This window comes from Centropristis striata, chromosome 22 (genome assembly GCF_030273125.1).
Source record: "Centropristis striata isolate RG_2023a ecotype Rhode Island chromosome 22, C.striata_1.0, whole genome shotgun sequence".
NCBI classification, from domain to species: Eukaryota; Metazoa; Chordata; class Actinopteri; order Perciformes; family Serranidae; genus Centropristis; species Centropristis striata.
Genome location: NC_081538.1, coordinates 27,123,093 through 27,134,582, shown reverse-complemented (window position 1 = coordinate 27,134,582; position 11,490 = coordinate 27,123,093). Strand labels below are relative to the sequence as shown.

The window sequence follows — 11,490 nt, the reverse complement described above, 5'->3', positions numbered from 1 at the left end:
TTTATCTCGTGTGTTAAGTGGGTGGGAGGAGAGAGAGAGTGTGTGTGTGTGTGTGTGTGTATATGTGTGGAGGGTTGCGTTATATGTGCGTGTGTGTTTGGAGTGTGTGTGTAGGGGGGGCTGGTCTCTGCTCGGGGGGGCAGGAGGCTTTAAAAGAGGCTGATCTGCAGCAGTGGAGCTCGGATTCCAACAGGAGTTGCTGTGCGCCACGGGTGGAAGAAACTGTGGATTTTGTTTTTGCTTCTGACTTTTTGCACATTTTCTCTTCGTGTACCAGGTGCGACCCGGGGATCATCCATAGATGTTGGAGTAACCGCGGAGTTTAAGAGCCACAGTCTCTTGTCGGTGGTGTCGGTAGCGCGCAGCCGGGCAGGTAGCTCCGTGCGCCCGGAGGAGAAGCGGCCACCATGCTCTACCCCTGGGAGAGCTCCTGCAACATCACGGGCACAAACTGCACCGATGGCTTCAACTTCACGCAGCAGCTGGAGCGCGGCGCCGCTGGCGGGAACAGCAGCGGGAAGAGGAACGACACGGACCCGTTTGGACGCAACGAGGAGGTCGCCAAGCTGGAGATCACCGTCCTGAGCCTCGCCTTCCTCGGGGCGGTGGTGGGCAACCTGAGCGTGCTGCTGGCCATGTACAGGACCCGGCGGAAACCATCGCGCATGCACCTGTTCATGAAGCACCTGAGCCTGGCGGACCTGGTGGTGGCCTTCTTCCAGGTGCTGCCGCAGCTCTGCTGGGAGATCACCTACCGCTTCACCGGCCCGGACTTCCTGTGCCGCATCGTGAAGCACCTGCAGGTGCTGGGCATGTTCGCCTCCACCTACATGATGGTGATGATGACCCTGGACCGCTACATCGCCATCTGCCACCCGCTGCAGACGCTCCAGCAGCCGACGCAGCGCGCGCACATCATGATCGGCTCCACGTGGGCGTGCAGCCTGGTGCTCAGCATCCCGCAGTACTTCATCTTCTCCCTGAGCGAGGTGCGCCCCGGCTCGGCCGTCTACGACTGCTGGGGCCACTTCATGGAGCCGTGGGGGGTGCGCGCCTACATCACCTGGATGACGGCGGGGATCTTCCTGGTGCCCGTGGCCGTGCTGGTGTTCTGCTACGGGCTCATCTGCCGCACCATCTGGAAGAACCTCAAGTATAAGACCCGGAGGAAGAGCGCGGGCTCCGTGGCGGAGAACAACAAGTACGGCATGCTGAGCAGGAGCTCCGTCAGCAGCGTCAGCACCATCTCGCGCGCCAAATTACGCACGGTGAAGATGACTTTCGTGATCGTGCTGGCGTACGTGGTGTGCTGGGCGCCTTTCTTCACCGTGCAGATGTGGTCAGTGTGGGACAAGACCTTCTCCTGGGACGGTGAGTCAGCTGCAACCTCTCCACTAACTTTAGACCAGGGGTCTCAAACTCTAATTACCTGGGGGCCGCTGGAGGCAGGATCAAAATGACCAAAAAAAGACACAAAATTACTAAAAAAAGACTCAAAATGACAGACAAAAAGACACAAAATTACCAGAAAAAACACTAAATTACTTAAAAAAAGACAAAATTACCAAAAAAGACACAAAATGACTGAAAAAACACTAAATCACTTAAAAAAGACACAAAATTACCAAAAAAAGTAATTAAAGGGACCTTCCACACACAACACGGTAAAGTGCCATTCATATAAAACTCACATTAAACTTTCATATCAAGGTGGGGGCTACAAAATATCGTCACGAGGGACGCAGTTGGCCCGTGGGCCGCGAGTTTGAGACCCATGCTTTAGACAGAGTTATTCCAGCTAAAAATAAATAACCTTCATAACACATTCACACGATTCCCATGCTGGCTTCTAATAAAGCAGCACTTATTTTACGCAAGGGGAAATCAGTGTTGAAGCCAACACACTTCAACACATATCATATAAAAGCTATGCAGAACATCTGAACTGTCAGCAGTTTAGTGATTCAAGCTTCATTTGACACATTCCTCAAGGCCTTAGGAGGAATAATTAGCCAGTATTTCACAAGAAAAGAGCAAAGATCAGCGACTGGAAATGGTCTGAAAATGTCTTTTTCTCTCCGGTCAATGAGTTAGAATCAAAGGAGAAAGTATTAAGGATTGTCTTTTTATTTTATGTATGTATAGACAGAAGTAAAGGCTTTTATTTGCTTGAGCAGATCAAAACTTCTTAATATTTCAGGTTATGATGTAACCTATTAAGATCAAAGTTTATGCCTTTAAATCAAATTACTTAACAACAAACTTCATGTCACTTTTAAGTGATTGATCTAAATTTACTCAAATCTATTATGCTGGATATGCAATGCTTATAATGCAATCTATATTGTGTTATTACAAAGCTAGAAGTTCAGTGAAAAATTGGAAAAAGTCAGAGATCTATATCATATAGGTGCATTTATGAACTATGTTATCAACTGTTGTTATTATTAGAATATTGCTTTTGTTTGCTTTAACCAGAAGAAAAAGTTATCCACCTGTGAATTAATGTTTCCTCACCAAAGTTAATTAAAACAGTCTGCACTCATGCATTGAGATTTTCAAAATAAAAGCAGGGATATGCGTGTTGTGCAGGACTTCACATTGAAAACCTGGAAATACTGCAGTCAAAAGTCATTATATGAATGTCTCCAGAGGATGAACTACTGATGGTGGAAGATGAAAAGACAGAGGATCATCCTCAGGGGAGCATGCACGTGTCATTAAGATATTACTTGAGAACCTAAAAATTTAACGCAGCCAAATAGCCAAAGTTTCCGACTAAAAAAATCTTTTTTTTTTCAAACTAAAAGCAGGTGTGCAAGTGTGGAAATATTTCAGATTCATGAGGACAAAATATTCCAAGGAGAAGATAAAATATTTGGCATTTTATTAAAAATCAGTCATGTGCAGTCAGTGTAGCATGATCTCATATGATGGAGGTGAGCATTGACATTTCACTTTGCAGCCTTAAAACCTGTAAAAACCTTCCTGAGGAGAGCTGCTGCTGCTCACCCACCTGAAGAATTTCATTATTGCCTCCAAAGAGAATTCTCCTGACTCATGATGGTCCAGGTGCTGCCTCCAGAGGCTTTCTGAACCCGACGGGAACACGGAGTTCTAATCCCTATTTTGTTGGCATGAGAACAGTCTGAACTGGATATGTTGCTTAAAGCCCTAAATTGATGTGTTTCTACTTGTCAAAATGTATTCATGGCAGGGTTAGGGTTAGGCACAACCTCACCTATATGATCTAATAATAATTTATTTTTTATTTTGACTTACTGGATCAACATTTTGAACCAAAAATAACTCTATTTTATCTGTGTCTTGTGTGTTTAGCATAATAATTTTGGTAATTTTGTGTATTTTTGTGTCTTTTTTTGGTCATTTTGTGTCTGTTTTTAGTCATTTTGTGTCTTTTTGTGTCATTTTGTGTCTTTTTGTTCGTCATTTTGTGTCTTTGTACGTCATTTTGTGTTTTTTTTTTAGTCATTTTGTGTCTTTTTTTGGTCATTTTGCAGGTTTTTTTTAGACAATTTGTGTCTTTTTGTGTCATTTGTGTCTTTTTTTTGTTCATTTTGTGTCTTTTTTAGTCCTTTAGTCCAACATAAAATGTGATTTCGATCCTTTTTTTTAACTTTCAAAACACTATCATGCTCAATAAAGAATGTTGAATGTTTCAAATGTGAACAAAGGTGTCAAATCTAACATATAAGAGGGTTACATCCAGTTCTATCATTTTATACTAAATGTATTTGAGCTTGTCTCCAGTTTTACTTGGTATATCATCATCAAACTGAAACTGGCCTCATGGAGTTTACAGCCAGAACTTTAGAGGTAAATTTACAGTAGGGCTCCACGCTGCTTTGTTTTCTAGTCTGGATGGAGTCAACAAGTCTGGATTATTTGGAGCTTTTGGAGACTCCAGAGGGTTAAACATGTTTGGGCTCTCTAAACTGAAACTGCCAGAAGCCACACAGGAACATGAATGAGCTGTGTGTATCTAACCACCAATCACTGACCCCCACTGTGTGTGTCTTTTGTCCAAAATCATTTAACTTGATAATTTTTATTTTTTTCTGACTCAAAATACACAAAAGAGTGAGTTCATTACAGCATCTCGCTCCTCTCTAGTTATTACACTTCAGTTCCACAACAGTCATAGAAGGTTTTTGTAATTAAAGGTGGATTATTTCATTTTTAGGTCGTTTTTTTTCACCAACAACAAAGAAATACACTCAGTTGAACTGACAAAGAACACAAGATATTTTGAAAAGCAAAGACCAACTTATAAGTAGATGTATATCATTTTAATAGCTTTTCTATTCAGTTTTACCTTATATTTTTAGCAAATTTAAGCAGTGTGCAAAATTATATAAACGCAGTCTTTTCACTTAGAATAAATAAGATATTTACTCCCCAAATAATCAAAAGATTAACAGAATGAGAAATGTTTTCATTGAAGTCGTCTATAAAATAAATAATATTAGTCTCAATAGATGACATATGTTATCCATTAAGATTAATTTATCTCCATAAACTGGCTGAGAATGCCGGCTGTTCTCATCTGCCTCGTTATATAATGAGAATCTTGTAAAAGAAGTCTTTGATTTATATGACACAGAGTGAAACTAGAGCTGATCTGCCCCGGGAAAAATCCTCCGCGTACGGCCAATGTTAAAGACACGGAGATGATTAAACAGACTGCTGCAGTATGGAGCTAGAGCTAAAAGGTTAAAGGGACATGCTGGTGAGTTTACAGACTTGTTAGTGTCTTCAAACAATGTTTGTACTTTTATCATGACAACAGAAAAAGGGTTTCACGATGAGGACTAACAGATGTGTTTGTTACCTCTAATAATGACTCTGATTGTGGTTATTGGAGTGTAAACTTCCCCTAAGCCAACTAGAAGGCACTGGGAGAGCCAAGACCTTTGCCAAGTGAGTGGCCCATATTGCAACGTTGACGAAACCAAAAAGTCATTCGATATCCACTGCGTGATTAGATTAATCTGCTCCAAAATTAAATTACTTCTTCCTTGGCCCATGTTACAACCTAGGGCTGGGCGATATGGACCAAAAGTCATATCCCGATATATTTAGACTGAATATCGATATACGGTATATATCCCGATATTTTTAGCGCAAAGTGAGAGCAAATGTTCAGTCAAAGTCAAATATGACATGTCACAAGTAGTTTTATTAAAAGAGTTTATTTAAGTGAACATAAATACTGTATAACAGGAGTACCTTTTTGTTAAACCAAAGCTCCATAAAGTGCACATTTAAATAATAATATATCTTAAATAAAAATAGCCTGTTGGCTCAGTGAAATGGGCTAATTGATCGGCGAACGCAGGCAAGTATCAGCAGATGCCGATACAAGTAAAAAACGCAAATATCGGCCGGCCGATATATCGGTCTATCTCTAGTTACAAACCTACACAGTATATAAGAAGGTTTATTCTTTATACCAGCTAGAAAGGTGTTCTTTAGCTGCCAATTCTTGGAACAAGAAAAAGTCCAAAACATGTAAATCCTCTGACTACACGTGAGGCTCAAACTGGAGCTGGCGGGGAGAATAAACATTTACCAGGGAAGTTCATGACTCAGAGCTACAGTACAGCTCCCTCCAGAGAAAGAGTAAACACCTCAGATTTGTTGTTGACATCTCGGAGCGCGCCTCATAAATCTGCATCTTTGTTTCCCTGCAGATTCTGAGAACACCACGGTGACGCTGTCCGCCCTGCTGGCCAGCCTCAACAGCTGCTGCAACCCCTGGATCTACATGATCTTCAGCGGACACCTCCTGTCCGACTTCGCCAGCAGTCTGCCGTGCTGCCGCTCGCTGGCGTACAAGTCCGGCCACCAGGACTCGGACAGCAGCATCCGGCGGACCACGCTGCAGTCCCGCCTGCAGGGCCCGCGCCTCTCAGAGCCCTTCAAAGACCTCAACCCGCCGCCAAAGGACTGCCCGCAGGTCCCGTCCACATCCTGACCACTGGGAACAATTCCTGTGTGTCTGGTTTGCAAAGACGACACGGAAAACTGGTGCGAATCTGCTGGTTTGTAGCAGCGGAGGAAGGTATGACCTCATCTGAGGGTGCGGTCTCGTCTACGGCTTGTTTTCTTTGGTCCGATCCAGAGTGGAAAAACTTACTCTGTGGCAACTCATTGGTGTTTGTTTGTTTAGCTTCTCACAGCCGATGGAAAAGGAGCTTTAATAACTCTTAACGGTCTGCCCCGTTGGAGATTTAATGGAGTCAAAACACATCCAGTCCCTTTGACTTCAGCTATTAGCATGATGGTCCCGTCTGCGCCCTTTGCTGTAATTTAACTTCTTTAGTAAACGAGCGTCCGTCCACACTGAGATTCGTTTTGTGGCGCTTTAGGAAACTGCTGGCTTTTATATGTCAACATACATGTCGTTATACCCATGAACTCTGACGCTGTTGGGTTGTTTTCTGTAGATTTTGAGATTACAGTCAGTGAGAGAACTTGGTAAAACAAAGCTCACTTCTCACACACTAGGACTCTTGAGCTGACTGGGAATATGATTTGGACATGAAGACTGATGGGACCAAGTGGGACCGGGTCTGTTTCAGTGTGGGTTAGTTGGTGTCGACAGTTCATCGTATCTAAACAACAGAATCAGATAAAGATGACCGCTTCATTCAATGTTGTGAGACAATCACAGCTTTAAACACATGTTTAACATTGTGAAATGTAAATACTTGGTTGAGGTCTGGAAAAAAGACAAATCTGTGGAGCTCATGCTTGATTTACTCTGGTCCCTCTCCCATTCAGACAGATTTCCAGCCCCATCACAGCTGTTTATCTCATGGGGTAGGTTTATACAATGATGGGCGTCCAGCTCAACTCATAAAACTCAGATCAAAACTGTCAAACTACACAGATCAACGATGAAATACAAAACATGATTCTGTACTGTGTTGCTTATTCCTCACCTCAAATGTTTTCAGAAACTGTTTTAATACTGATTAGCTGGAGCTTGACAAAGTTTGTGACCAGCCAGTGTTTATTTCTTGCTTCAAAATGGACCAAGCATCGCGCCAACTTGCATGTGTTGTTCAGCACAACGTCACACGTTTTGTTGCTCTGACTGGTTTTATGGAGTCTATAGAGACATTTTGGTCAGTGCTTCTCGAGAACGCTGCTTAGAAATCAAACATGAAGTCAAAGGTTGCGGACATTTTCATTCTGGCGATGCCTAGGCAACAAAAATATTTGCTAGATTTATGAAAAGATCATGGTTGGGGTTAAAATCAGTATGTTACTGTTATTGTGGCCTGCAGCTTCAAAGTCCTGTGTTTGTATCAAGGTTATTATAGTTAACGGAAACTAGAATTGAACAAAACATTTTCTTTAACTGAAATAAAAACGAGAGTTTTTAAAAGAACGATAACTGAAACTGTATTTTGTGGTTACAAAACTAACTAAAACTAATTAAAATTATAGTCAAAATGTTCTTGGTTTTCGTCTTTGTCAACTTTTTTCATACGTACACCTTTTTGGTTGATATGAAATCTATTTCATCTATCTGGTTTTATGACTTAATGAACTTATTGGGGCTGAGATGGATCAGACAAAGGAAATAAAGAAACATTTATTGTGACCTTATTGAATCGGGCACCCAACAAATACCCCATTACAAAAAAAACTAAAACTAACACTAATAAAAACTAAACTAAAACTAAGCAATTTCCAAAAACTAAAAACAAATTAAAACTAGCAAACTCACAAAACTAATTACAACGAAATTAAAACTAGAACTGATGAAAAATCCCAAACTATTTTAACCTTGGTTTTTATAAGCCATCCATTCACCCCAACGGACTTTGTCGCTCTTTGTACTCTGTCAGCTGACTGACTTTCTCCTTTGTTTCCATCATAATTCCTATGACCACCAGGTCACCAACTAACATGTAAACATGGGGCATAGTAGGCAGTTTGGACAGTCACTCATTGCCAGGCGTTTAAATAAAGACTTTCTAAAACATGTTTGATATTCACGATTACTGTTTTATGTCAGACTGTCTAAAAATAGAACATTTAGCTGTGCTTTAAACACAAATGTCACATTGAAAAAAGGTACTAGGGCTTCAACTAATGACTATTTGCATTATTAATTATTCTGCCAGCTATTTTCATGATTGATTAATCATTTGATCTATAAAATGTTTACATATTAAAATGCTCTGTCCAATCATTAGTTCAAACACCAAAGACAGCAAGTGCATTGCCAAAAAAACTGCTAATATTTATGTTTTAGGAGCTTAAATTTTGGGTCATTTTTGTTTAAAATAGGGATGCACGATATTGGATTTTTTGCTGATATCCCGAGTTTAGCCAATAACCGATACCAATATTTTTTCCCCGCACAACTAATACCCACAATCAGGGCAAATTTGGCCAATTTCCCAATTGACATAATAAGTAAACATAACCTGTGTTCACTGGGAACATGTGAAAAGTGCAACTGTACAGCAATTAAACCCAAATTGAACAAATCTACATGTACCTGACAGACTGCTGTTTAAATTCAAATTGAACTTATAACAGGAGCCCAATCTGTGACGACTCAATCTGCACTGTGCAAACAAAATCACAAAAAGTACAAAAAATATAAGCAGCTTCAGTCCCTAATCGGAACATAAATAAATAGGTGGGCTCAGACTACACTGCACAATTCTATGAGCTACAAACAATCTGCAACAGAGAGGTGATGTGCTCCACTTTATTTAATCACTTTATTATATCGGTGTGTTGGCTGATGTCCGATTCATTTTCAAGCCAATATCGTCCGATACCGATAACGTGCCGATAATATCGTGCATCCCTAGTTTAAAACATAACTTTTACAAATACACTATCACCAAAATTGTTGCAGGTTACAGCCCCAATTCCAAAAGTTGGGAAGCTGTGCAAAACATGAATAAAAACAGAATGCATCAAATTCAGTTTTAATATTAAAATGTATTGTCATTTTTAAAATTGAATATGTCAAAAGGAAATGATCACATTCTGTACACATTCACATACTTTATGGACAAATCGGTGTGAAAATCGGGGCTGTAATTTACTGTCTGTCTGCCCCAAAAGGTGCACTCTCTAATTTAGCACAATTCCTCTGTATCCACAGCACCGTGTCGTATTTTAGTTTGTAGGCTGAATGTCCTAAATTGTAATTATGTTTTACAGTTATACTAAAGTCATGTCGGGGCTAATGTGAGCCTATTCACATTATGTACATTATCATCACCGTTATCACCTTGATAAAGATAACAAATTTAATGTTCGATATATGCTATTCAAATTGCACTTTGCTTAATATAATGAATGTTTTCTGTGAATACACATCTTCTGAAACATTTTTTTATGACGTCCAGGTGCACAGACACTGACACGTTAATGTTGCTTTGCATCAGGGTCTGTATTGAGATCAATAACTGCTTTAAAGCCTCTTTTATGTGCATTGTTGTTGTAAAGATGTTTTTAGCGGTGTAATGTATTCTAACTTCTCTATATTGTTGTAATATATGTTGCACATGCTGTAGAGAAAGATAAATGTTATTCCTGGTATCCTCACATGATGTGTGGCTGTTTTCTTTCTGCATATACAGAAACAAGTCTTATGCAACAGGAGGTTATCTGGTGATGTGAAACAGCTGCTTTATTTCTTTCTTGGAAAGTGTTGAAGACGACAATATCAGCTCTTTGCACAGTGCAAAAGGTCAAATATTTAAATTATTCAATACTTTAGTTTATGTTCAAACACCTGTGAAACTGCAGACGGCTGAACTTTGAACATGGTAAACATCACACTGCTTAGATCAGCATGTTAGCTTGTTGGTGTTGGTATTAACCCTTTGATGCACAACATGGGTCTAAAGTGACCCGACAGAGTTTTTATGTTCTATATCTTTGCAATAAATTATTTTCATCATTCAGTATTCCAGGTTTTTCTCAATTAGTTTGTTTTTGATCATCATACATCCTAACATGTTTTTCTTTATTAATTTGACATAATCCCTTTTTTCCTAAGTAGCTTGTTAAGCTAACTACTTAGCTAACTTCTTGGCTAAGTAGTTAGCTTAGCAAGCTACTTAGCCAAGTAGTTAGCTATGTAATAATGCAAAAACTTTTTTTCTTCATAAAAGTATGAGAGGCAAAATGGAAATAATGATCTTTTGTTATAAAAAAACAAGATATTTAAAGAATACTGGGAATATTCAATCATAAAATAAGTTGATATCAAAAGATAGAGCAAAGAAACACACAGCAAGTATTAAATAACATGCGGAATGAATGAGGGTCATTTTTGACCCATGTTGTGCATTAGAAGGTGTTTATATGTTGTGCATCAAAGGGTTAAGCTTAAACCTGCAATAGGGGTCAGTGACAAATAAGGGTTGGCAAGATGTCAAATAGTGTAACCACAAAAGAATGATAAATATTAAATAATTTATCCACCTACAGTGTATTTAAGAGGCCTTATACATGTAATAACTTCATTTAAAAAAAATCATCAAATGGCATTTTTTTTTAGTATTTCTACATTTACACATTTCATCAATATTGAGCAGAACATATTCTAAAAAAAACATTTTTTCTGAAGTTTTGACAAATTATGTAAAATTTGTTATACCATAGTGTTGCAATGTACACGTGGATAGTATTTTCTTTTTTCTCATTTTAGTTCACATTTATTTTCCTCTATATAATCAGGGGATTTTTATGGGAAAAAAAGTTACTGGTCTCTTTTTGGCAATTTTGTGTCCTTTTTTTGTAATTTTGTGTCTTTTTTGGTAATTTTGTGTCTTTTTAAGTAATTTTGTGTCTAAGTAATTTTGTGTCTTTTTTAAGTAATTTAGTTTTTTCTGTCATTTTTTCAGTAATTGTGTCTTTTTTTGTAATTTTGTGTCTTTTTTTGGTCATTTTGATACTGCCTCCAGCGGCCCCCAGGTAATTTGAGTTTGAGACCCCTTGGTTACACCACGTCATTGACCCATAGATAAAGATGAGAATTGATTTTATTGGAACCATGCCATACTTGGTTCTGCTAATCAGTTAGATTCCTTATTGATTCCTGGTTCAGGCCTTTTATCGTTGCATTGTCTCTGAACACAACAGATTATATTAGAGTGTGAAAACGTTTCACTGCAAATTCCTTTGACTGCATGGTGCCCTTCTTGTGAAGCGTAAAAAGGGGCTTTTTGCAGCTTTTTCTTAGAAAACGAGGCTATGAAAGCACTGACAGTGAACCAGAACAGTAAAATTTTGGTCCAAACAGATAAAAAAACCGTGTTAAAACCCACTACAAAGCTCCATAATGGTGAGGGGGGCTGCAGACTTTTTGATTTTATTGATACCCAGACTTTTCTACCTCAGCCAAGCGTAAGAACTTTTATTTACGATATCTCAAGATTTTTTTTGCTTTTTTTGTTTTTTTAATGTGCAAATTGAAAA

The 11,490-nt window shown here is 39.3% G+C and overlaps 1 protein-coding gene across 1 annotated transcript; it reads left to right on the top strand.

The window, feature by feature from the left end:
* Positions 1–266: 266 nt before the first annotated feature.
* Positions 267–8,031, top strand: LOC131960315 (arg8-vasotocin receptor-like). The gene is made up of 2 exons (XM_059325489.1): positions 267–1,371; positions 5,715–8,031. Exons 1-2 carry the CDS (start codon positions 408–410, stop codon positions 5,996–5,998), a joined length of 1,248 nt encoding a protein of 415 aa, XP_059181472.1. The 5' UTR covers positions 267–407; the 3' UTR covers positions 5,999–8,031.
* The last annotated feature ends 3,459 nt before the right edge of the window (positions 8,032–11,490 follow it).

Bases quoted from the DNA above. Each gene is read 5' to 3' on its own strand.
- LOC131960315 (XM_059325489.1), top strand. From the start codon at position 408: ATGCTCTACCCCTGGGAGAGCTCCTGCAACATCACGGGCACAAACTGC. The intron at 1,372-5,714 runs GTGAGTCAGCTG...GTTTCCCTGCAG, and splicing joins CAAGACCTTCTCCTGGGACG to ATTCTGAGAACACCACGGTG.